This window comes from Poecilia latipinna, unplaced genomic scaffold (genome assembly GCF_001443285.1).
Source record: "Poecilia latipinna isolate Pla-1442-1.1 unplaced genomic scaffold, P_latipinna-1.0 Scaffold949, whole genome shotgun sequence".
Classification (NCBI taxonomy): Eukaryota; Metazoa; Chordata; class Actinopteri; order Cyprinodontiformes; family Poeciliidae; genus Poecilia; species Poecilia latipinna.
The window spans coordinates 200,719-226,097 of record NW_015113565.1 but is presented as its reverse complement, the minus strand read 5'-3'; the positions used below and the strand labels follow the sequence as shown (position 1 = coordinate 226,097).

The 25,379-nt window shown below is 41.0% G+C and overlaps 1 protein-coding gene and 1 long non-coding RNA gene across 5 annotated transcripts; one reads left to right on the top strand and one right to left on the bottom strand.

Annotated features, from left to right (window-relative positions):
* Nucleotides 1–73: 73 nt before the first annotated feature.
* Nucleotides 74–2,173, top strand: LOC106957927 (uncharacterized). The gene is made up of 2 exons (XR_001427058.1): nucleotides 74–249; nucleotides 280–2,173. It is a non-coding gene; the product is annotated as an uncharacterized LOC106957927 (long non-coding RNA).
* Nucleotides 1,794–25,082, bottom strand: thoc2 (THO complex 2). Of its 4 annotated transcripts, none has more exons than XM_015049500.1 (39): nucleotides 24,927–25,082; nucleotides 22,221–22,276; nucleotides 21,846–21,937; nucleotides 21,466–21,517; nucleotides 21,307–21,377; nucleotides 20,921–21,042; nucleotides 20,691–20,824; nucleotides 20,329–20,489; nucleotides 19,556–19,648; nucleotides 19,211–19,366; nucleotides 18,829–19,001; nucleotides 18,554–18,749; nucleotides 18,435–18,473; nucleotides 18,198–18,328; nucleotides 17,600–17,701; nucleotides 16,816–16,900; nucleotides 16,257–16,350; nucleotides 16,060–16,140; nucleotides 15,852–15,948; nucleotides 15,441–15,558; nucleotides 15,189–15,368; nucleotides 14,917–15,081; nucleotides 14,531–14,806; nucleotides 14,283–14,424; nucleotides 13,984–14,141; nucleotides 13,256–13,384; nucleotides 13,015–13,146; nucleotides 12,709–12,893; nucleotides 11,628–11,803; nucleotides 11,435–11,537; nucleotides 10,072–10,445; nucleotides 9,814–9,872; nucleotides 8,306–8,341; nucleotides 3,777–3,908; nucleotides 3,545–3,611; nucleotides 3,324–3,469; nucleotides 3,043–3,113; nucleotides 2,362–2,408; nucleotides 1,794–2,278 (listed from the first exon to the last, which is right to left on the bottom strand). In XM_015049500.1, exons 1-38 carry the CDS (start codon nucleotides 24,989–24,991, stop codon nucleotides 2,381–2,383), a joined length of 4,677 nt encoding a protein of 1,558 aa, XP_014904986.1. In that variant the 5' UTR covers nucleotides 24,992–25,082; the 3' UTR covers nucleotides 1,794–2,278; nucleotides 2,362–2,380. The 4 variants fall into 4 exon arrangements, with proteins under 4 accessions (XP_014904986.1, XP_014904985.1, XP_014904988.1 ...); XM_015049499.1 differs by having other exon boundaries at nucleotides 1,794–2,275; XM_015049501.1 differs by having other exon boundaries at nucleotides 1,795–2,275; nucleotides 3,777–3,905.
* Between the last annotated feature and the right edge of the window lie 297 nt (nucleotides 25,083–25,379).

Here is a 25,379-nt window from a genome sequence, read left to right as displayed (position 1 = left end):
GGAACTTTAAGGAAGCAGAGTGAGAGCACATCATCCTGCAACGTGAACTCGTCTGCTGGGACTGCTTCTTAAATTTGGGCTTTTGATGGTTTATTAGATTTTGGTGCTGTACTTGTGGATTTTCTTTCCCTGTTTGCACAAAGTTTAAAAGCTTTCATCAAGCATAAAAATACAGCCAAACGAATGACTGGTTGAATGTTTCTAATCAAACTGCACCCCAAACATACGTTTCTTACAGACATCACCAAGGTTCCTGCTTTATTTTTGGCTCATTTAAAGTGTTTTAATTATCTGGCATCGACCCGACGGTGTGTTTAGTTCACACTCTAACCGTTTTAAACGACTCAACGAGTTTAAGATGCACGTTTGACATCAAACATCCACTTATGTTCAAACTTCATCCGTCCCAAATTGTTGCCCTCAGGTGAAGCAGCCTGGGCTCGTGTTTCTCATGAAGTGGAAACTGCAGCAACACCAGTGTGACTACAGAGCGAATCCAGCCGTGGATCAATGCGGACCGAGGCAGAATCGCCCTGGTTGAGCCACAATAAGAAATTATGTTGGACAAATAAAAGTGAAGCTTTTGAAATGGGATCACTGTCAAACATGGTGGTGGCAGCATCACGACGCAACAATGGACCATTTCCAGATGGTTAAATCTTGAATACACTTATAGTTTCATATTGATAAAGATCCAAACAGATCTGCAGCAAACTGGGTTTTATGAAGCTTTCAGAGCGTCTCCAACTCACAGCTTGTTAAAAGGAGAAAAAAACAAAAAAAAAAAACAAACTGAACTATTTATGTTTAAAAGCCAGTTCAACAGCAGGAAACAAACCAGTTATAAAGAACTTACTGAAGCTTGTTGAAAACTGCAAAATGTGTGGGGCACTGATCCGAGTCGCTATTAAACCGATATTAGTGGTAGCGAATGTACAGTGTATAGAAAATGTTTTGGATTTATTTCAGATTAGAAATAACTTAAGGCAAGACAAGTAACCAATAGAAACCCCATAAAAAGTTAAACTATGGTAAAAGGAAAACACGTAAACTAAACTGAAACGTCAAGAACCATTTAGTCTCATTTGTAAAGTTCAATCATATATTGTTTTTAAGCAAAGCAAGGTTTAATTTCACTGCTCTAAAAGTCACACTCGGACCCGATTACTGTTGGGCTTCCACAATTAGTCAAACGTAAACAATGCTGAACGTTCATACCGATTATCAAACTTCTCTAATCCACAGCTTACATTCTTAAAGAGAGAGAAAAAAGGACAGACACAGTGTTAAAGTGACACTAAGAAAACTATTATTTATTGAGTTTATTTTTTTTTTCTTAAAAAACAAAACATACACTCATTGAGTACAGCAGATAAAATCTCCAAATGTCATTTTTGAAACGGTTGCATTTGGAGTACAGAGCGTCAGAATTTTTCTTTACAATTCTACATCTGAATCAAAGTTGAACCGACATTTTTCTGTTGTTTTTTTTTTCTTTTTTCTGTTTTGTTTGTTTTTTTTATAAATTATGTAAAAACCTGATTAACACAAATTCACAGAAGAACTTGCATGGGACATGGAAAAAAATAAAATAAAAACAAAAAGAATGAAATAACATGATGCGAATTTCATGTTATGTTTTTTTTTTTTTTTTATTATTGTACACAATATACAAACTGGTCCTAGGTATTATTTCCTCACTTATGCTTTGCTGTCCTACTTAGATTAAAAGGTGAAGATAAATAAATAAAAGGATCTAAGTAGCTCAAAAAAGGATATGAGGTAAGTGAGTATGGAAACGCAGGTTATATCCAATAAAACAAGCAAAAAAAAACCAACAAAAAACGCAAGGCCCGACATCGTACAAAAACAAAAATAAAAAACTGTTTTCAAACATGAGATTATTGAATCCATGACCATTTGCTACCAAAAGATCATTTCATACAGTAACCACATTTCTGGTAGGATAACACTGTGATTACGCACCTTGTGCCCAAACTATTTTATGTATATTTATATATATATAGATATATCTATATATATATAGATATAGATATATTATTATAAAAATAAGACAAAATTTATTCAGCTGGTTTATCGTCTGAAACAGGAAGAATAATTGGATAATGCGTGAATTAACCACAGCTAACAACAGGCATGGGGGGGGAAGAAAAAAAAGTAAAGAAAAATACAATCGTAAATAAGAATGAAAGTCAATAAGTGGTACAGGTGGAGTTGTGGATGTCTTGCAGATAAAAGTACAGCTTATCCATTTCTGCTGCAGCACAGAGAGGGGAGGAAACAAAGAGCATCAGGCGACTGCAAGACGGCTGATTGAGAAAGAAGCTGAACGGCTCTTACCTTCACTGATTAGTGCACATTATCTGTGCTTGTCAGACGACTTATGAGTGTGATCGTTAAGGGAAACTGAATCACTTAATGCAAAATTTAAAAAACGAGGGACTGTCGATTGATTGTCTAAAATGTGCTCCGTCAATATCCAGAGGAAAAAAGCTCAGGCGGGAACCAGAACTGCTTCCTTTGGCATCGTTGAACTTTTTTTTTTTTAAATTAGTATCTCCTAAAAGTTCATTTAAAAACAGTCAAAAACACCGATTTGTGTAAAGAGTGTGGGCAAATTATCAATACACAGAGCAAAACGTTTCACCCATCAGGGATCGGGTTCGAGTCGCAGAGAACACGGTCGGTTTAAACCCCAGCATAACCACACAGGTTGGAAAAATGACCTCAGCTAGACGCTTGAAGCTGTTAAAAGTTCTGCAACACTCGTTGGGCCTGAGCAACACGGCCAAAGTAAAAACACGATAAATGATATCAGGATGGAAGCAAAAAGAGAAACCAAGTTAACGCGAGACGGATCCATAAACGCACGGCACGCAGAGCAACGGAGGAAACTATAGCTGCTTAGATCAGGGGGCCGAAGTAAAGAGACGGTGTGTGTCAAAAATGTACAACTTGCAAAAAAAAAAAAAAAAAAAGATTACCGGTAAGATTTTCAAGTCACTGTTCACTCAAGGATATTGCTTTTTCTCCTCCTTCCCTCCAGCGCTGTCCCTCTTCTCCTTCTTCTCAGACTTGTCATGTCTGGACTCCTGCAGGACAAATTAAAGGTTCGCTTTACGAATAACAAATAAGAAACCAAAGTATTTTTCTTTCACTTCACAAACGTGAAAATCTGCACATACGACCTTTTTTTTTTTTTTTTTATGCAAACAAAAATAAAACATGGGTTTTCATCTTAACAGGCTAGCCAAACGCAGGTAAGTAATGAGCGTCACCGTAGTAACGAACGCCGGGCTGACCTTCTTGCCTCCGGAAGACGTTCGTTCGGCTTTCGCGGACTCGGCCTTCTCCTTGCTCGAGGACTTGGATCTCTTGGTCTTCTCCTTCTCCGGCGTCAGAGGAGAGTCGCAGGAAGGACTCGTGCTCTGGCTGTTTTTGGAGGAATCTGGGGAGAGAACGATCCCGCCGTCACGTTTCGCGTCCCACCGCGGCCGACTCGAGACGGACAGAAAGCGCTTACTGGTGCCGTTCTCGTCCTTCCTCCGCTTGGACTCTTGGCTGGCCTCGCGGTCGTTGACGGCGTGATCCTAAAAGAGAAGCGGCGACGTTAGGCGTTCGCTGAACGGATCGCTGCGCTTAAAAATGCTCAAATGTTCTGCCGCTGGTGGCAGTTCAATGCGTCTCTGAGCTGAACAACCGCCTTCCCCGTCCGGTCTCTAACTGGTCAGTAGTTTTAAGCGTAAAGCGCTCACTCGTTTTCTCTCTTTCCGTTCCTTTTCCTCCTTCTTCTCTTTGGATCGGCCTTGTACGCTCTCTGTGTCTTTCTTCTCCACTTCCCTCTCTCTGCTCTTGGACCGGGCAACTGAATTAAAGTTGATGTGCTGCTGGAAACAATCCCACATGAACAGAACAGAAACAAGTTGAAGCCCGACTCTGCTGCCCGAAGCCTCAATAATGACTTGCATCACTCTAAGACGACATCGACGGCGTCGGTTTCCGTTTCGTGTCCAGGCAGCGTATTCAGACACCTTCTTTTTTTTTTTTTTAAATAAATAAGATTTTAATACAGCTAAGCTATTAAACATAGTCAGGCTGTAAGAAATCCTTACAAATTATTAATATAAACTCAGTTTTGCCAGTGTGACTCATCGCTGCGCTCGTCTTCCTCCCCGTGTTTGTATTGATGTTTAAACATTGCTGCTCACCTTCAAAAGCCCAAATGGCCTCTTGCCTAAATCCCTCATCTCTCGTTAGATGCTCTGGGCTTTTAGGACGGTTCTGGAGGATGAACCCAATCACATTAGGGATCTTCAATAAAACTTGTCTTTGATTTTCACCCTCCTCTAACACACACTCTGACCAAAGCCTGCAGCTTTAATGACCCGTCGCTGTGGTCTTAGAGAGTCTGCAGTTTAATGCGATGCGTCTTCTGTCCTACTCCAGAGGGAAACAGGGAAAATAACACTCTGATGTCAGACGGTGGATTCACCCCCCTAATCCCCCAAAAAACACCAAAAACGTAACGATAACAAAAGAGCTTTGTGCCACTAAAGCCACACGAGCAGCAAACATCGATTCGCTCATCAACCTTAATTCAGACCGATTAAAAAAAATTTTTTTTTTGGCCTAACAAAATCCAAGTTGATGTAGATTTGATACTTTAAGATGAAGCAAAGGCGCCATTCTCTCATTTTCTCCCTAAACATCTTGTCTTCTAATTCCAAGACGCCTCGCTCTTAAAGTCATCAGTACTCAACCCGATGCGACAGTTACTCTGCCGTCAAGGGAACGACACAAAACGGCCAATTAGAAAAGAAGGCATACAGTTGTGAGGTCAGACGGCGTGCAAAGTAAAGGAAGGGATTTTCAGGAACACGATCAGGGATTAGCAAAACGGATCGACTCGGCTGCTGCGGTTCTTCCGTTTCCCAAACATTCAACGTCGAAAAATATCACAACCGCGCCAGGAAGGGAGTCATGAAAGAAATAAAATGCCATCTTCCATCCGAGCACATCGAGTTCTGCAGATGTAAACGAGGAAGAAAATCTAAGCAAACGAAACGTATCCAAAGCCTGATGGACTGATCATCCAGTCGCAATCATGACGCCACTAAGACTGGATGTTTTTTTTATGTCGCAATCAAAGACGGGATAAGGAACAGGTAGACATGAGAGTTTTACCGTTTTCTCCACCGTTTGCTCAATGGGAATATCGAATATTAAATTTTAAAATATGATTAAATTCAGTCTGGTGATGCAAATCTGCCTTCTTTACGTTACTGGTGTCCTAAAGAAGAACATTGCAAATGGGATTGTTTTTCCAAGAGCAGTTTTTATGACTGCGTTGCTGTGCAGTGATCGCCATAAAAGAGGTAATAATTAATTCTCATCACTTTTAGCTTGAGAAAACTTAAAGTCCATATCGGCCACCTGGACTTCCTGCTCTGACTGACCTTGCATTTGATCCATTTTGCACCAAAATTTAAATTAGAAACATATCAAAAAGTAAAAACTAAATAAAAAAGAAAGCAGCTATTACACCTGTCCTCTACAGAACTGGACCATCCAAAATGATGCACTTCTGAATTTAGAAGAATGTAAAGCAAACACCAGAAGATCTGTGTTTGTATTGCAAAGAAAAAAACAATAAGAAAAATGTCAAAAATACCAGCAACATTTTTTTTTTAATCCTCTAAATTATCAAACTTTATAAGTAAGAACCCACACATATGGACCCCCGACTCATTTTTGAATGCCATATCAACTACTTCAGCACATTTCCAAACTTCGCCTCACTCTCTCCCTCTCAGATGGTGAAAAGTCTGTCCAAGTCTTTGTCTCCTGCAGACCAGAGAACTGCAACACACTTCACTTCTCACGAGCCTCCAGAGGCTCCGGCACGCCCCAAACTCTGCAGCTACCATCCTGATGAGAGCGGGCGAGCATTCCCACCGTCCTCCTCACACCGGTGTGTGTGTGTGTGTGTGTGTGTGTGTGTGTGTGTGTGTGTGTGAGAGGACTCCTTAAGCCACAAAAGAACACTCCGTCTGCATCCATGCAGTCAAGGAGGAGTTAATCTCCACCCAAAACAACAAAAAAAAACTCCTTAGAAATTTGTTTTCACATAACTACAAAATAAAATAAATGGATACTGACGCCGAAAAAAAAAGCACATTTGCAAGAAATAAAAAGAGAAACTTTTCCATGATAAATGAATACATTTTACTAAGACATTCTGTGACAGTGTAAAGTCAGAAATTTGAAGGGGAAAAAACAATAAACATTTTTGTTTTCCTGCATCAGAACATCTTCCGGGTTCGGATCCAAAGCGGCCGTGTTCCCAGCCGTTTTTTTCCAGATCCTTTTCCAAGGCATTCACGGAGAAACCGTTCTAATGCTCCACTCTGGAAAACATCCACCTCTCCTAAATCCACCCACTTCAACTTAGAGAGGACTTGAATTTATTTATTGCAACCGTCGGACTTTATAACCTCTGTAAACTTGAGGAGGGTTTTTATTGCACATTTCTGACTTTACGATTTCAGAGAATGTTAGTTTTAATACTGCAAATGTATGCACTTCATCGTGGGAAATTATTACCCTTCATTCTTGCAAATTTATCAGAGATAATATCAGGGTTTTTTTTTTTTTTTTTAAATGAAATTCATGCTCTACTCCTCTGTGGCAACAGTGTTTTGTTTTTTTTCCCCTTTCATCCCTACAGCAGCCCGAGCAGATTTAGCCCTAAGGGAAACAATTTACTATTACTACTACAAAAATATCACCAAGAAACCAAAAGTCTAATTAGAACAGCAATCGCCACATCTATTGGAGTCTGGAAATCTACAATTAAAGACGGAAAAATGATTTAATTGAATGGGACCTGAGATAAGGAAAAGCTTTTTGCTGCACCAAAAAAAAAAAACTATCCAGAACAAAATCTTTTTCTTTTTTAACAATGTCGCTTGGGTGAAGGAACTGAAGACAGGGAATATTGATTTAAATATGTGATTTAAACTCATTGGTTCATCAAAAAACAAACGAATAAAAAAAAAAAAAAAACCATCAATAGAAGCAAGTAAATCCAAAGAGCAGAGCTGTCAGCAGGAGGCAGACGGCTTAAACGGACGAGTACCAGATTTAACTAATAATTAGTTTTCTGCTCGTTCTTAAAGATCAAAAATCAGAAATACAGATACCATCCGTAGTGACATGGTATTACTAAACTATCAGTAAAATTATCGTCTCTTGTATGTTTAAATGTCCAGCTTGCTACAATTGCCTTGTTCATCCCAAAAAAATGTTTTGTTTTGATTTTTTTTTTTTCTCCTAGCAAGCTCTGAAGTGGAAAGAAAATCCTCAACTTCCAGTGCTTTCCAACTCTGGCACACTGCTCCACATATTTCAGATCAATGATGCCCAAGTCCAAAACAATTCATGCAGCTTCTAACGAGCCGCTCGTCTGATTCGGGCGCGCTGGACTTCAGCTGGTGTCTGATCGACAGGCTCTTGCTGATCTCCAGTCACTTAAAAAAAATTTTAATTGAACGGCTTCTGGAGGCAATTGGCTGCTTTGAATTTTATTTTGGAGAATCAGAGTAAAAGGGGCAAAAAAAGTAAAAAATAAAAATGTGGTAACACTTTATTGGAAGGGGCGTGCAGAAGACTGAGATGACGCCGTCATAAACATGACTAAACACATAAAGGAGTCTTTATGAATGTTGTCCTGAAGTGTCATTCGGTAATTAATGACATTTTTAAAGCAAAGTTGACTTTTAATGTATGTTTTAATGCAACCCTGGTTAAAAATTCAGTTATTTACCAAATAATGCTAAGATGACACTTTGTATGCACTTTTAATGCATATTTGCATTAAAAGTGTGATTATGTACCGAATGACACTTCATGACAACAGCCAAACATTCATGAAAAAAAAAAAAAAGAAGAAGAACCCTGTTGCTTTTTAAGTTTATGAGTCAGGTCAGTGTTACGCGCAGCCCTTCAAATAAAGTGTTACCATCATTTCTAATTTGTAAAAACTGTGTTTTTGAAGAACCACGCATCATTTTCCTTTCCACTTCAGGATTACCCACCACTTTTGTAAAACGTGTGCGGAATTTCCTGAGACACGAATACTGTGGATCTTGAGGCGGCGACAAGTTTTCGGAGAATCACATTGAAACTACTTTATGTTGCAAAAAAGGCGAGTTCGCCAACACGCACAGAATCAGATCTCTGGAACAGGAAGGCTGTACGTAAGAGTAGCAGAGTCGGCTCAAACCTTGGTTGCAGGATCCTTGAGTTCGTTGCTACTGTCCTGTAGGGATGAATGGAGATGACAGATGAGCTGGGAGGGGGTGGGAGGTGGGAGGAGGTTGTCAGACAGCAGTAGAAAGTCGGTAGAAGAGGAAGAGGAGGGGAGAGGAGGCCGATCCAACAGCAAACTCCTCCCTTGATCTCTGACCTTCAGGAACTGAGGCTTTGACAAAGTTATTACATAGAGGAGAGTTCATAGACTCAACATCTGGAATGTCAACACTTAGAAAATAGATGAGATCTAATAGAAAAACCCTGAGCATGTGTAAAATGTGGAGTAAGTCTTAACACTAAAACAATGTCTGCTATATCAGCGCAGCTGGTATAACGATACTTCTAAAGTGCGAGTGCTGTTTAGTAGTGGTCATATCTGAGACTGTGTGTGTGTGTGTGTGTGTGTGTGTGTGTTTGGAGTGCATCCCTATAGAGATAACTGCTGCTGTCACTTACAGTTCAGGAATGGATAAGACACATGGAGCCTATTTCTCTCGTGGAAGGGTTAAATAAATGCCTATCACAAGCTGCCAGCGGCTGGGCCGAGGCTCCAGACGACTCGGGTCTCACCCACTCTCTCCCTCACACTCTCTGTAGAGGGGCGGGGGGGAGGCAGGCTCTATTTTCCACAGCATTTCTGGTGGATTCGCAACATTCATTCTCCCTTCTTCCCCCGGGGCGCTGGCGGCGCTCTCTCTTCCGCGCACGGCTTGCCGGGAGCGACGGATGCGAAGAAGACGGCCGGAAGCTGTAGAGCTGAGCGTGGCGGCGCTGGCAGCAGGGGACCGACTGGGCGTGCTCGGTGCGATGCGAAGCCGATGGTGGCCGGTCTCGAGAAGCGAAGAAGGAAGAGGGGCCGGCGTCTCGGACGTGGAGGCTCTCTGGAGGCGGCGCCAGAGAGGTCTGCTGGACACCATCCGTCTTTGAGGGGGACACCGAGGTACTTTACATCGCGTTAAAGAGGGAAGAGCTCAGAAAAATGGAGGGGAAAAACTCTTGGGGACTATTTTGATTGGTTGAATACGGCTCCTGGTCGGAGGAAAAAACACTTCGCTTTTGGAGACTTCTTGACGGGGCGGGAATACTATTTTTTTTTTTTTTTTTTAAAAGCACAAGAAAAAAAAAACTCCACAGGAATATAGAAACGTGGTGAAAAAATTCTTCTGAAGGCACACCGACTGCTTTCACTTCTATGAAAATAGGCATTTTTTTTTTCCTCCAATATGAAAATATATAATATACATAATATTCTCTTGACTATGTCCTTCAGGATTTCTCCCAATTGTGGAAAATTTTCAGCTCAAGTCCATGGAATGGTTTCCAACTCCCATGGGTCAGGGTGGAGGCTTCCAGATGCCGTGCCTGCGGTGCGAGACGACGCTCCCGGGATGATCTTCGGAGCTGCTGGAATGTGCAAGGCAGGGAATGCTCCGGCAGACAGAGAAGAAACGGGCACGGCCTTCCTCAGGCCATACTAACCTTAACAGATGAGGAGTGGGATGGGGACGAGTGACTGTCGAGCTTTCGTCTTTTGTGATCTGCGGAGGCGAGAAAAGCAGAAGTTGTTTATCTGCACGGGCGGCGTCCATGATGAAAACACCCCGCCGCTTCATCTCCTCCTTTAACCGGGTTTCTGCAGGCTTCACCGACTCAAATTTAATCAAATTTAAAACGTTAAGAGCATTACGAATGAAGTTTTGACTCCTCTGGAGGACAAACGTGTAAACAGCTTCTCACCCCTCTCAGATTCGGCCGAATCGGATCTCGGATTTGGTGACTTGAGGGTTGCGATCGCAGCATTCCTGTCTCCTTTCTCCTTGTTCTTGGATTCCTTGACGGCGTCTCTGGCTGGTTCCACTGGCTCCCCGTTTCCGGCTTTGGCCTTGTCGTCTTTGCCGCTCTTTTCGTCCAGCTTGACTTTCTCCCGGTCTGCTTTCGGGGTCTTCTCCTTACCCTCGCGCAGCAACCGCTCCTCCTTTCCCGCTCTTTCGTCTCTCTGCTTCTCCCTGCGGTTCTCCGCCTTTGTCTCTGGAGTGCTACCTGGTGTCTTCTCTTTCTTTTCTTTTTTTTCTTTCCCGCTCTTCTCTTTGTCGTCTTTCACAGCTTTGGTGCTGCAAGCAGATCAAAGTTGTTTTTTTTGTCTTTTTTTTACTTAACAAAATCACTCATAAGCAGTTTTCTTTCTAACACTAAAACAAAAGTTGTTAAATACAAAACTTGATAAAGTTGAATCAGAGTTCCTGCATAATTTTTTTTTTATGTTAAAATTAATTTTTCAGACTGGGATTTCTAGGGATTCTTTATGAGTTTTAATAGTACAAATAAAACAATCAATTTAACCACAGACGGTTTTATTGGGAGCTTAAAAATAAAATCTCAGATTTTTTTCATACCAAACAATTTTTTTTCCCTTAAAAAGAAATTAAAAATGATGGAAAATATTTTCAAAAACTTTCTTTAGTTTCGATCTTTCCATCTGGCAGTTCACCTGAAGTCAAAGTCTGAATAATTACAAACTATAAAACAAGATTTCAGGCCTTAGGTGGGCTGACAAATAAAATCCCAAGAAGAGCATTGATGGAATAATAAAAAAAAAAATTAAAAAAAACATTCCAGATTTTTCATTAAATCTTCATTAAAAATAATTGGATTAATTGATTTATCACACAGCCGTGGGTCAGAAGTAAAAGATGAAATCTATCAGAAGTACAGGCATGCATGGATGGATGCATGGATGGATGGATGCATGGATGGATGGATGCATGGATGGATGGATGGATGCATGGATGGAACTGAAGAGCTGAAACTATGTGGGGCTAAATTTGACCTTTGTCTTTTTTGTCTGGATGGAAAAATTGATGCATGGAGATAAACAGGTGGGAGAATGGACGATGGCTAACAGACGGATCACAGATAAACTGACGGCGTGAGAAATGGACAGATCTTATTGCTGAACAGGGAGTAAAAATCTGCCAAAAATAAAAAGTATTTTGTCATCTTTCCACACTTATGCAAACCTGGAATATTCTCTCCATACTTTTGAAGACTGCAAATGAACCCTGTGAATTACATTTTTGTCATGAATGTGTTTTCTGGTTACCTGTTGAGAGCACCGTTCCCATTGCTGGTGGTCACTTTGGCTGCTGTGCTGTTGGCTTTGTTGACTGGCTTTGTGGTCCCCTGAGATTTATCCTTGACCCGGTCTGAGCAACACAGGGTCGCATTGATTAGAAATTCAACAGGCAGGCGGATTTACAATAGATAAGAGTAACAAACAGTTACTAATCACTCACCCCCGTCTTCAAATCCCCCCTCCTCGGTCTTGCTGGTGTTGGCGGCGGGCTTGCCGGCGCTCCCAGGGCCGTTCTGCTGACTCGACGGCGTGGCGCTGCGAGCTGGCTGGTCCTTGTGGTGGAACTCGTTCTCAGGGACCATGTGCACCTTCTGGCTTTTCAACCGACCTGAATAACTGCAAGACGCACACGCAGTTTGCACAAAGGAACGAGAAACCCCCCAAAAAAAACAGCTTCTGAATCTCACACAGAGCAGCTCACTTCTTCTTCTTCTGGGCAGAAACATTCCTATTTACCATCACAGATGGACTGTCAGAGGACTACTCTCTGCAGAACCAAAATGAGATCCTCTGATTGCTTTGCTATTGAATAAAATGTTACTATTTCATAACGAGGACACCAGTTGGATTCAAATTCAGTCCAAAAACAAAAAAGTTCTGAATCAGCCAAACATCCCACTAGAAGGTTAAATATCAAAAAATCCATTTTTGGGTGGGAAGTGGGCACAAAGCTGAAAAATCCCACTTTTTCCTTCTGTAAATTCATCAGTTATTGTTTGTTCTGAATTAGAGGTTAGAAATTTGTGACTGATCCCTAAAAATGGATGAAATGAGTCATGTCTTCATTTTCTGACGGATTCCAAGCTATAACGTCTATCAGTAACTAAGCAGTGGGAATGTAGATAAACAGAGAAGTCCCCTGGAATTAACCCTGAGGTGCTTTGGTCGAGCTCAGACTGGTCAGAAACTGCCCTCCTCTCCACATCAGACTGGATTCAGTTTCAGTTGAATTCCTTGCTGTCTAATATTAAAAGCTTCCTTCAGGCTGCTAAAATGTAACAAATATATTGCATGCAGGCTGGAAGAGACCAAAATCTGAACTAAATTAAATATTCCCAAACAGACACAATTATCTTATTTTGAGAAATAATTCTGAAGTGGATCAATAAGCTATAAATAATCCTGCCAGTTAGTCGCAAAAGCTTCTCAAGAGACTTCGTGTATGCATCTGTGTTATCTCAAAGCTTGAAGAAAAAGATGCTAGCTAAAGGCTCCGCATGGAGCACACAATGCTGTGTTACCCCATTGCTAAGGCATAGAGGTCTGGCCTCTTATCCTTCTCTTCAAGGCAGATCTTGTGGACCCGGGCCTCCAGCGCCTGGCCCAGGTTCAGGACCTTTGGGTAGCAGGGTAGGATCTTGGTAAGCACGATCAGAATGTTCCGGATGTGGGTGTAATCTCCCGTTTCCAGGCAGTGGACTGAAGCCTAGACAGAAGAGAATCGATTAGAAATATTCATGAAAATGTGGCATCTTCTCTTGATTGTCATCATCAGAAATCACTCAAAAAAAACAACAACAAAGAGAATCTTAAAAAGGCCAACTCACTTTAGTCAGCATATAGTGCCATTTGTGGACCACATGCCGAAAGTTCTCATAATCCAGCTGATCCGCTTTGTTTCCTCCGTCAAACCCTGTGGCTCGGAAGATTGTCAGGAAGCCTGGGTAATTCGCGCACTCCTAAAAAAAAATTGCGCAATAAGAAGAAACTCATCAAATACCAGCAGATAATAACCGACAAAACGTCGGTTATCGCAGATGAATGCAGGAATCGGGCAGAGCTGCGAACCTTCTCGTAGACGGCGCGGTTGCTATGCCACCGGGTCACCGTTTCCAACATGCAGCAGAGGAAGCGGCCGTAGCGGTGGGACTCGTTCTCTGTGCAGCTGGCCACCGTGTAAATGATGGCAGAGAAGACCTGCAAAACGAACCAGCGCAGCTTTTAAAGGGATCAGCTGCAGCAACGTGCTCCGTGTGAGAAAAGTTTATTTTAGGTGCAGAAACAAGCCAGTAGGTATAACGTAGGCTGTTTTTATAAATTTAAATAAAATACCGTCACACGGATGTCGTCATGTTTACACCGCAATACATTCTGGGTAAATGAGATATGCCAGATCCGATTGCTCTAGCTCTTTCCCTCTTTTTGTTTTTCACGTGGGAAGCGATGCAGACTCATCTCACTAGTTGTTTTTTCTCACAATCAACAGCGACGCCGTGTGGCGTCGTCTGAATTTACAGAAATTTCAGAAACTAAATCAAGTAAAAACAAATATATATATATAATTTTTTTTAAATAACTTAAAATCAGAAAACTGCATCTTGTATGAAAAATAAAAATCTGAAATAAAATTGTATCTTTAAGCCACATCACCCATTCCTAGAGTCCAAGTGTCCTTAGTAACCATAACGCTAATTATAACCAATAAAAGATAAGCCTCAAAGTCGATGAACCTCTGCTTGATGAAACCCTGCAATGTTAGTATTGAAATATTCTCACAGGTCTCCTGAATCTCTTACCCTGTCGTAGCAGAGGAGCGTGCAGAAGTTGGGGGTTTTCTGCTGGTGGACGAGCTCGACGAAGCGGGCGCAGTACACGGCGTCGATGGAGGAGAAGATGCAGCGAGGGAACAGACACAGCTGCAGGAACTTCGTTATGGTCTCGTTCTTCGTGGATTCTGCCGTGAAATGTTTAGAGTTGCGTGAGATCGCAGAGCAAGATGAACACGAGACTCCGTGAAAACTTCAAGATTCATGGTTAAACCATCATTTGTCTGCAGAGACCGAAGACTGAACGACGTGTGCTTGATGACACTTACTGGTTAACAACCAGCTGTCTTTTTCCAGCTTGAGGCGGTGCAGAACTCTTTGGACGTGCTCCATTTGTTTCTTTTCTTCCTCCTGTAGCTTTTCCTGCAGGGCTGTGCAACGTTCCTTCTCCTTCTTCTTCTTATTTAAAGGCTTAAAATTAAAAGAAAAACCGTCAGAGCAGCTCTTCGTCGTCTACTGCTCTTGATTTCTGTTTGTCGACGGAGCCGGCACACAGTCCAGTCACACGAACACTTACTATCTCAGAGTTCTCCTCGATGGCCTTGATCTGGGCCTTCAGCTTGTTGACCTCCCGCTCATACGCGGCGTGCGGCACGGCCAAGTCGTACATGGTGAGCGACCAGAAGGTGGCGTAGAACTGAGGCCGCAGGTCGTCCCAGACTCTGGCCGGGTGGAGCGACATCACGGCCTCGTGCACCGGCGTCATCACCTGTTCGCACGCTGCCACGTACTTGGTGACCTTCTGCTGCTGCCGGTTGCCTTTTTCGGCCTTCTTTAGCTCCTCGTATTTTGACTGCGGGTTTTAGAAAATGAAAGAATTTGAATCGATTATCCGAGATTCGGTCTCGCTGCAGGTGACGGAGCAGGTTCAACGGTCCGAGGAGCAAACGGGAATCCACTAACCAAGATCTGATGCGCGTACATGGGGCGCGACAAGAAGAAAGCGGCGTCATGCGGGGTGTGAAACTGGTTGCAGAGGACGTCGATGGAGGGAACTCGCTTTATATAATCCTCTGTGCTGAGGTTGGAGGCTAAAAAGCCACCAAACTGCACCAGAGTGTCGTGACACTGGAAAAAAACAACAAAAAAAACCAGAAAAGTTTCTTGAGGGTGAATATTTTTAAAGGTTAGAAACTCAAAGGCATTTAAAAATAGACTACTGAGAAGGTGCAAACCTGGTCGTAAAGGTGCCCCACGAGTTTCAGATGCTTCTCTCCTCCCTCCAGGAAAACGACTCCATTTCGTTGCTGGGCCATGAGTAAACACAGCGGCAGCGCCAGCTCGTGGTCGAGCAGAGCGTCCTTCAGGCGCTGAGAAGATTTCTTTGTGTTCCTGATCTGGCCGAAGTAGCCGCCCTGTGAACGTGGTCGCATTGATGAATACCGACATCACTGCAGGACACACACACACATTATAGACTTTTGTACCTCGGCTTTCAGCTGCTCTCCTCCTGTCATGGCCTCCAACTGTTCTGAAGTCATTTCGTCTGTGATCTCAATGCCAGCCATTTTCTGCACCACCTCCTTCAGAATCAGCAAGTCAAAACTGCAACGACAACGAAAAGCCACATAAGAAAAACACGGACAGCAGCTAGGAAGTCTTCTAAATTAACAATTTCATGTTACTAAAGAATTAAAGAATGTGCATATCTTCTGGTTTTCAACTAAATAAATAATGCATTGCAAGTCAAATGAATAAAAAAAAAGTGACCCTTAGCAATGCCTAGCATTAGCATGCATCACAAATGAAGCTTCTCTTCAATGCATCAGTGAATGCATCATGGTAAAATGCAGAAAAAGGCAACACGTTGCTATACGGACACATCAGGCTTTTCTGACCTTTTTCCCGCCTTCAGCTGGTTGGTAACGTACTGCAGCAGGCCGGCCAATTCAATCGGGTACTTTCTGAACACGGCTCCACACAGACTCGCCAAACCTTGAATAACAAAAAAAAAAAAGAAAAAGCACAGAGATGTGAATCATACGCTCAATGTCAAAAAGGCATCTCTGCATTTTCATGCAAATTCTTAAGAGAGAAAACACCAACTCTGAAGCCACAAGGAGAGGGTAGTGTCATCATGTTTCATCTTCTCCTTCTCAGGATTGGCCAGAGCTTCGATGATGCAATCTGAGGTCAGAGTTCAGAGGAACGACACGGAAATATGGCTCTTTTTGTTTTTTTCTTTTTGTTTTTTTTTTTTAAGACGTCAACAGAAACATTTACGAGCAGAAAGTGCAGGATACAGGCCAGGACGTCGTAGTTGAGAGATGTGAGGTATTTCAATGAGTCCACCACCGGAACAATGAGGTTGTCGTACCACTGGATCTGAGACAACATCTGACAGACAAGACGACGGCGGAGGAGATTTAGTGTGCAAGAACTGACAACAGCTGCTGTTTCTAAAAGCAGAGCTAAACAAAAACGCTGTTTTTAAAAGCAAATGTGCAGACACGCTTCGAGGATCTAAACAATCAAGCTACTCCTAATGGCATACAGTTTATAACATGCAAATTGAAACATACAATTTCAATTCCAGACGTGTCAAAAACAAAAAATGTATAGTAAATAGGACATTGCACTACAAAAAGCAGTTGAATTGATTTTAAATACTCCGTTCGTGGAGTTTTCCAAGCCAGGTTTTATTTTTGCAGACAACTGCCACATGAAGCAAGCATGCTGCGTTACGTGTGATAAAAGCTGCTTTAAAGCAACTTTATTGGAACAAAAATATGGCGTTTGTGCGTCTTTTCAGAGTTTATCCGAACGATTCAGAGTGAAATAATTGCAGCCAGCTGTACTAACGTAATCGAAGAGGATGGTGGGGTTGCTATGGCTCAGTTTGCCGATCTGCCGTCCAGACTGTTTTATGTTCTCTTTGGTCAAGCGCCTGGGGGAGAGGAAAAAAGACAAAACAAAATAAATAAGGCGATTTCAGCAGTAACATACAGTAAAATGTGCGACACTTATTACAGGCAAAACACTCTGAGAAAACAGATAAATCTCAGCCAATCAGGACGTGCGTTCAGATGATGATTGTCACATTCAAAGTACCTTTTGAACCAAACGACCTTTAAGCAGACGTCTAACATGCTTTTCATAAAGCCTATATTTCAGGGTTAATTGTGTTTTGTTGCAGACAGAAAACAATAAGAAAAGTAATGACTTAAAAACATCAGTTTGCGTATTTATATGCTTCATTCAGTCAACCGAGTCACTGAAATAAACGAACTTGAATATAATATCCTAATTAATTGAGCTTCGCAAGTAATTATGCAGCATTTAACAAGATACATACTTAGCAACTTCACACAGTTTAAGTTATCTAGACGGTGATACATAGAAACTAAAACTAAAATGCTTCAATTAGCTTAATATTGCTGTTCTTCAGTTTCGACATAAATACTTAACATGAACATTGAAATGCGTCTCCACCCAAAATGAAGACAAGAGAAAGAAATAACACTAGAGTTAGAGATTTAAAATATTAAGTTCCGGAAACGTATACGTTTTAGACAACAACTCGCGCGTCGCTATTAGGGAGTTACTAACTTTATGTTAGAAAAGTGACAGAAAAGAATCTCCTTACTTCATAATGTATCTGGCCCTTTCCACAGTCTGGGCTTTTACTTTAACCAGCAGTGGATGGCCGGAGTAGGTCTCGTTCTTCCACTGCCCATAAAGCCGGTACCTTAGAGCACAAACACACAGAGAACAGACACTTACAGGAAGCTGGTATATAACAACGATAATAGAGCACTGAACAATCCACAGCTTCAAGATCTGTAAGGGTACATTTTTTTTAAATTATTACAACAAGAATCAAGTGATTAATACTATTAATGTCTGGTAAACAGGTTGAATTCCTACTTTGTTAGCATTCCCTTGTGAAACCTTCTAATATTTGATCAAAAGTTTGTGCATTTTGGCTGCACTTTATCTGACAGACCCACAGCAAACAATTATGAACAGTAAGAAAATTCTGTTTTCATACTTTAATAAAAAAAAAAAAAAAGCAATATACTCTTGAATTAATTCCTTTTCTCTGGAACCCCTGCAAAGAAAATCACATCTTAAAATTCAACAAAAGTTGCCTTTACATTTCAGCAAACAGATCATCAGAAGGGATTCGGATATAAAACAAGACGCTGAGCACAGAGCTCCGTTCAACGTTGCACGATCTTTACCTGTGCTGGTAGGGAAAGAGCTTAAACAGGCCCCACAGTTCCTCAGACATGCAGGCGTTGCACTCCATTAGAGAGAGAGAGGGCAGCAGCACCTGGTCTGCGATGCTCAGGAAGCAGCTCAGCAGTATCTCCTGAAATAAACACACATTCAGGGTTAACAGGGTTTATGTATACCAAGCTTAGCTGGACAGTTTCACGAGGAGTCATCGTTCAGAGGAGTTTTAGTCGGCCACTAACCATCTTATCTTTCACTTCAGGTCTACTGTCGGTTTGATACTGTGAAACAAAAACAAAGAAAATGGGTCAAAAAGGTCACCAACACACAGGCGCAGCAACACACCAGGAAGCGGCTCTACCTCTTTCATGAAGGACTTGCCCAGTCGGACTATCTTGGCAAAGAGGATGGGGTCGTGGGAGAGGTGGGGGCCCAGGTAGCAGAGCATGCTGAACGTATTTTTCCGTAGATCCTCAAAGCTCTCGGTGGGCTGAGGAGCCCGCTTGTTCTGCAGCGGCTGCAGCGCGCAGCCCTTCGCTCCTTTCGGAACGCCGGCTCTGGAACGAGCGCAGCATTGTGTCAGATGTCAAAAAAACAAAAAACACTGGACAATCTGTACGCCGGGATAATAAGCACCTTCTGTAAAGAGGCTCCATGGTCAGGTGTACAAGTTGACAAAGCGCCAGCGCGATGGCCTTGTGAGAAGTAGCATAAAAAGACGGCATCTGGTCCATGATGCTCTGGGCGTGGTGCCAGTCTCCAATCCTGAGCAGAGCCTCCAGAAGACCGAGCTTCTGGTTGTCAGGTGGCTTTAGGAATTAGAAAGAAATGGTTATTAAAGCAATTAAGATAAATTAAAGCTAAATAATGAGCACATTAGTTATGAAGCTCAGCACAGAAGGAGCCACACTGCAGTGACAATCATTTCTAATGAAGATGCTGAGAGCGAAGCAGGATGGAGTACAACCTGACTGAGAGTGTCTCCCTAAAACAGGCAGCGGACACCAGAGTTACTCACCTTCTCGTTCTTTTCTTCTTCCTTTTCTTTCTCCTTCTCCTTGTCTTCGCTTTTCTCCGAGGGCAGCACGACTGTCACCAGCTTGCGAGCGATCTGCTTGGCCTCTGAAATCTCCCGTTTGTGTTCTTCTACAATGGTGGCGTCTACTGGCATAAGCTGGAAGTGGAGAGCAGGCAGAAATCATTTTAAAGAGGCGTATTTAAAAAGCTTAAAGCAAAGGCTCGCCTCTTTAACTACTGAAGGGTTGCAGTTATTTAACACATTAGAAATGTCCAGTAAAGGGACCAAGAAACCAGTGAAGAAATGTCAATATTTTAGAATCCGAGTTGCAGCTCTTCTCCTTACATGAACATAGAGATCCTCCAGCTCTATCAGCTTGTGGTTCAGGAGAGCAGCAGCAATGTGGTAAAGTGACTTTGGAGTTTCCTCATTAGGTTCCTGGAAAAAAAAAAAAAAAATTACACGATGTGTCAACAAATTATTTATGGGGAACATGCAAAACGATCCGTTTTTAAATCTGGTCGTTTTTAAATTTTATCCAAGCTGAGTAGGACCTGTCAGGGTTCCTGCTTTAAAACACAATGAAAATCACAATATGTGTAGTAGATTTTGTTTACCTCTGTTAATACTGATGATAATCAGAATCTATGCTACAGTTTTTGAGAAAGTTATTACAAAAGACCCAAAATTTTTAATTCTTTTCACATAGTCACGGAGAGGACTGTAGAGTTGTCTTGCCAAAAAGCAATGCACACCCTCCACATGTAGAATAAGTCACAAAACGTCACAAAATGCCACAAAACGTCACAAAATGCCACAAAATGTCAGTCTGTGAAAGCTCAAGAGGCTTTTACAGACTGACATATCCAGACATGATGATGGAAAGTTGAGTGACTGTACCGTAACCAGCTTTTGCAAAAGGATCAGTTGTAAGCCGTCACCAAAATTAATAGAAACATTTGAACTGCATCACTTTCGTGTGATGAAGCGATACAAAAGGTGAACAATTTTGAATGGAATTACTGAAATAAATGCGTTTTTCAAAGATGCTCAGCTTTCAATTAACTAAAAACAATAAATCGCAGGGTTACAAAACCCCGGACTTCCCGCTCACTCACCTGGTAGAACTTGAACTTAAAGCCCAGAATATGGCAGAGGGTGATTGGCTCACACATGTAGGACTTGATGAGGGACAGAAAGAACTCATCTTGTTCAGACCGGCTCTCATACACCTCCAAGATGATGTCCAAAACCCGGTTGGGGTCCAAATTGAAGCAGCCTAAGGAGAAAACATAAGAGATGGAAGAAGAAGACGATCAGAGATTGCTTTAAACGACACGGAAACTATCACCATTTGAAAACTTGTCGATTAACACAGCTGTAATCGACGGTGAGTCATCATTGATAATCTGGCAATTAGTAGCTCACATTGAAACAATGTGAGCTACAACATCAGCTCGAGGTAGTTCAACATCAGTACCTATGAGGGACTTGATGCTCTCCAGGACCAGGTTGCTGGTGATGTTGCCGGATAGGTCTTGGCCGAGCTCTGTGATCAGTTTGGCGTAGCCCTCGTTCTCCTCCCTTAGCAAGTTAAACTTCTGCTGTTTGTAACTGAGGAGAAAGAAAAGTCGGGGGGAGGGGGAAACAAATACGGTAAAGTACTAGACATGCGTCACACGGAACAAGAGGCGGACGGCTCTTACTTACAATAGCTTAGTCTTGATTTTTACAATCTTTTGATTAAACTGATGAGCTTGTTTTATCAATCCGAGAGATTCCAAGGTCTCCGGGTCGAGTCGTTCTTTCAGGATGGCCTCCGGTACAAAAGACTGACATAATAAAACAAAAGATGGAAGTCGGAAAGGTAAATACGAGACGACAAATACTAAAGTGCCAACGATAACAGTAAATAATGCTTCATATAAATGACCTATTTTTTCATACAAGCCGTCTTTTCATGGAAAATAAAATAACCAGAAGAGCAGGAATGTTTCGGCTGCTGTGCTGAGGAAACTGACTTGTATTAACAACTCAGTTCATCTCAAAGCAGGTCACTAAAAAAAAGCAAAACCAAAATCAAATGTTGCTCTTACCAAACAGGCTCCCACTAAATGAGTGTAATGGTCCCGCTTGTTCTTTTCTTCTAGTGCGCCAGTTTCTAAATCTGATGTAAAAGGGAAGAGAGCACGATAAAGATATCAATCTCTGTTTTATTAAATTGAATAACTATTATTTCAAACTGCATAGTTTACCTAATATACAGAACACATCTGCTAAAATCGATGGCAAATCATCTCTGAGTTCCTGAAAAACAAAACGAAGACACGTTTAAGGTGAGTACCATGAAGAAATACGACTCATTGAAGCAAACTGTACTGTAGATTTATTTTTATTGCAAAACGCATTAAAAACTTTAGTATTGCTTGTGTTGATCAATTACATTTTATTGAAGGGCAAAAGGAACAAAAGGAAAGTCATTACGTTCCTGATTTGAAAAAAAAAAAAAAAAAAAGCTATAATTCACAAAAAATGTTGAAAATGAACAGCAGCAAAAGACTGTTTTGTTATTGCTGCTCTGCTTCATGGAGGCGGAGGGTTTGCGTGGAAAAAAAAAAAGAGGACATATTCCTACCATCATTTCCCCGAGGACAGCGGAAACGAGATCAATTTTCAGGTTACCCTGGACAACCTGCGAGCAGACCTCATAAAGAGCGGCCTGTATGTCTGAAGAGACAAAACACAACACGTCGGAGCTAAAACCAACTTCAGAGAACGCATGAGAAAAGTGCACAGTTCAAATGATCGGAAACGGAAGACTGGAAATGTTTCCAGGTTGGAGTGACAGATTGTATCTGAGCGTCATTGCTATCAGGTTTTCTAATGTCGGCTCAAGATTTTAACAGGGACTGAGGAATAGATAGAAAATGTTCAAATGATTGATGTATATTATAAAAGTTTCTTTACGCAGCCAAACTCACATTGACAAGAAAATTATTATCAGACTTACCTTTAGTTTCATTCCCATGATCAGTTTTCTCTGTTAGCTCTTTGCAGAGTTGCACACTGGGAAGTAAAATAGACAAACTGAGATTAATTCATCCAATTTACCATGATAAAGAATAGCTTTCTTTTTTCTTTTTTTTACAGCTTAATCAAGAAATAAATGGCCAACAAAAATCAATGTAACAGAACATATTTCCATACAAGTTTCACCTTATTCTGCTTCTTAAGCCAAATACTAACCAAACCAGAAAGCACTTGATAACGTCTCTGTGACGGATAACGCCCTTACGTCCCTCATGGTTGTTGAAAACAAGCTGCACAGTGGAAACGAACTCTACAGCCAGACAACGACCCACAAACAAGAAGGAAAGCTTCTGCTGATTTTCACACGGAGCTGCAAAATGTATCTAATCTGTACAGTTATTGCAAAATCAGTGTGGGAAATCGCAAAGGACCGCTTGGGTGAAATATTTTTAAAATCACTCATTCATCCCCTCTGCATGTTAATAATATATTTGGCCAGTTGGATGGACTCTAACTCTGCACCGATTGCAGTTTTCTTGCTGATCACTAATTTTATTTTTTTAGAAAGCCAGCTCTTCTGATTTTGGTTAATACCGATTATTTGTCCGTAAAGACGCTAAATCTAGCAACAGAGTCGCGAAGTTGGCAACACTGCGGTGACGACTGTTAACTGCAAATGTGCAGACGTGACCCGGTTTCCAATGAAGAAAAGGCCTCCTGAGGTGTTTTTAGTGACAGAAGGTAGCTAAAAAGAAATGCAAATCATTATTGGCTTTGAAACAAAAAAATAATTTATTATTATTTTCATGCCACCTACGGATCTTTAAGAGAGAAGAAAAAATTTACATGTGTTCCCCCCTGTTACCATCAAATCAAGTGACAGCACTTCATACACAACTTCACAATTGTTCAAAATTATGACAATAAAAAGCAAAATAACTACAAACTGGACATGGGCGATCTTAACTTCAATCATGATATTTTGCATATTTTGTTGAAAAAAAAATAAGGAATGTCATACATGCTTTGACAGACGCTGATTTAAAGCAACTTTTTTTTCCCCCTCCATAATCTGCTTATAAGTATATGAGGGTAAGATTTGGCAAAGGGGTGAATTGCTAGTAATGTGGACTTGTCTCTTAAACTATTACATTTAAACAAGGGCACAATGACTACGTAAATAGCACTTAAATCGAATATTATACCCTAATTGTGGCTACAGTTCATCTCTCAGTAAGAATATATTATTCAAAATCACTTCTAACTTCCATTTGTTTACTGCAGAGCATTCCAGATTTAATATTATGGTTTAGAAAAACATTCAAAACTAAACACAGAAAATGGAAACTCCCATTACTTCATTTGCCACCTGCTGCTAAAGTAACATTCTGAATGTTTTCACCAAATGTCTCACTAATCACACATGCATTAATGTAACTGAGGAGAATTGTATAAATGTGATTTATATGTTTGAATGATGCAAAAAAAAAAAAAAACAATTTTGTGTGAATACATCATCAGCCACATACAAGCACATACGTAAGCTTGTAGCATACGAGTTTTAGCTTTAGCACAACTGTAGGCCTTTCTCAGATATGCCAGGCCTACGGTTACTAACTGCTGCTGTAGCTGTGTGTAACAGCACATATATGATAGATGGGTATATTAAAAATCTGGTAAATCTTCACTCATGTCAAACCGTCTCTAGTTGTGTGAAATCATCCCTCTATCCCAAATTTAAAGGCCTAATCGTTCACGGGGTATGGACGATCCAGAGGTAACTGTTTGGATACTGTAAAGTTGATGCTTGTTGTTGATATTCCGTCGGTGGAAACCAAGAATTAGAATTTTACACTAGCTTCCATTGCTAATTTGTTATTTGTTAAAAATGCATCTAATTTCAGATAATTAAAAAAAAAAACGATTGAGTGTCATGTCAAAACAAACTGCTATCGCCTTCTCAACACCGTCTCTGTATCTCCTCGACGAGTCATTACATCAAAAAGATAAGGGGAACAATATTAACAATAAATCGTCATTTCGATTTCAGAAAATTGATAAAAGTACAGAAAATTAAATAAAGCGCTTGAAACCGCCAATAACGAAGCTAACGTTACTGCTAACTAGCTGTAGCGTCAAGCTCCGTTGTTTCCCTCCACATGATTTATTAGTTTTTACATTATAAAAGATTGCCTTCAAAGTTTTTTTCTCTACCAACTGTTTATCACTCGTCTGTAGGACGTCAGTGGGCCACAATCCCCCAAAGTTGGCACTATTTTTCACTTTATTTACAAACTAGGGATCAGATCAATTTAGCGCTAGGCTTAGCTAGGTGGATTTTAACTAGCTTGGTGCGTGTTTACAATTTTAGCTAGTCTCTTAGCGAGCAGATGTGGTTAGCTTGCTAGAATACGTCAAATTTAAAATGTTATAAAATTGAGTCAAACGATTATATTTTATATTAAAGTTACTTATAATATGTACATTCAACATTTCCTTACGGCGATGCAAGTTAGGCCACTTAAACTGTTTGCTAACGTTATCCTCGATTGCTACAGCTAGCATATTCCAAACACTGGCCCGCAGGGCGTTTTAGTGCTAGCTCTCAATTTTTTTTGTTTTGTTTTACGGAAACGATTAAAACCCTCTATTGTACGGAAATTTATTGACGCTCAAATGTACTCACAATTCGTGTTTTCCTGATTTTTCCCAGTTTTTGATCCATTCACCGGGGAGGATAAGTGTCGCCATCTTCCATACACACTGTCCGGATGTCTAGTTGAGCATCATAGAACACACTGCAGGGTCAAATGTAGCGGTTAGCCGCCAATGCTAGCTTACTGTTGCATGGTGGGACCGTGAGAGAAGTGTCAGCACAAAATGCAATGGTCAAACAGTGGCGTCTTTTATTTTAAGTAGTAGGTGAGAGAAGCTTTCATTTTTAAGTTTACCAATGCAAAATTACTGTTAATTTGGCTGCTGTCTTGGCGTAGATAAAGATTAATATAGACATATGGTAAAGAAGTGTTAATATAGATGACCTTTACAATAGTTAATTAAAATAAGAACAAGTCTTGTTAGTCAGAAAACGTACAATGTGTCTAAATTATACGACAGAATATTGCATATTGTAAACTGT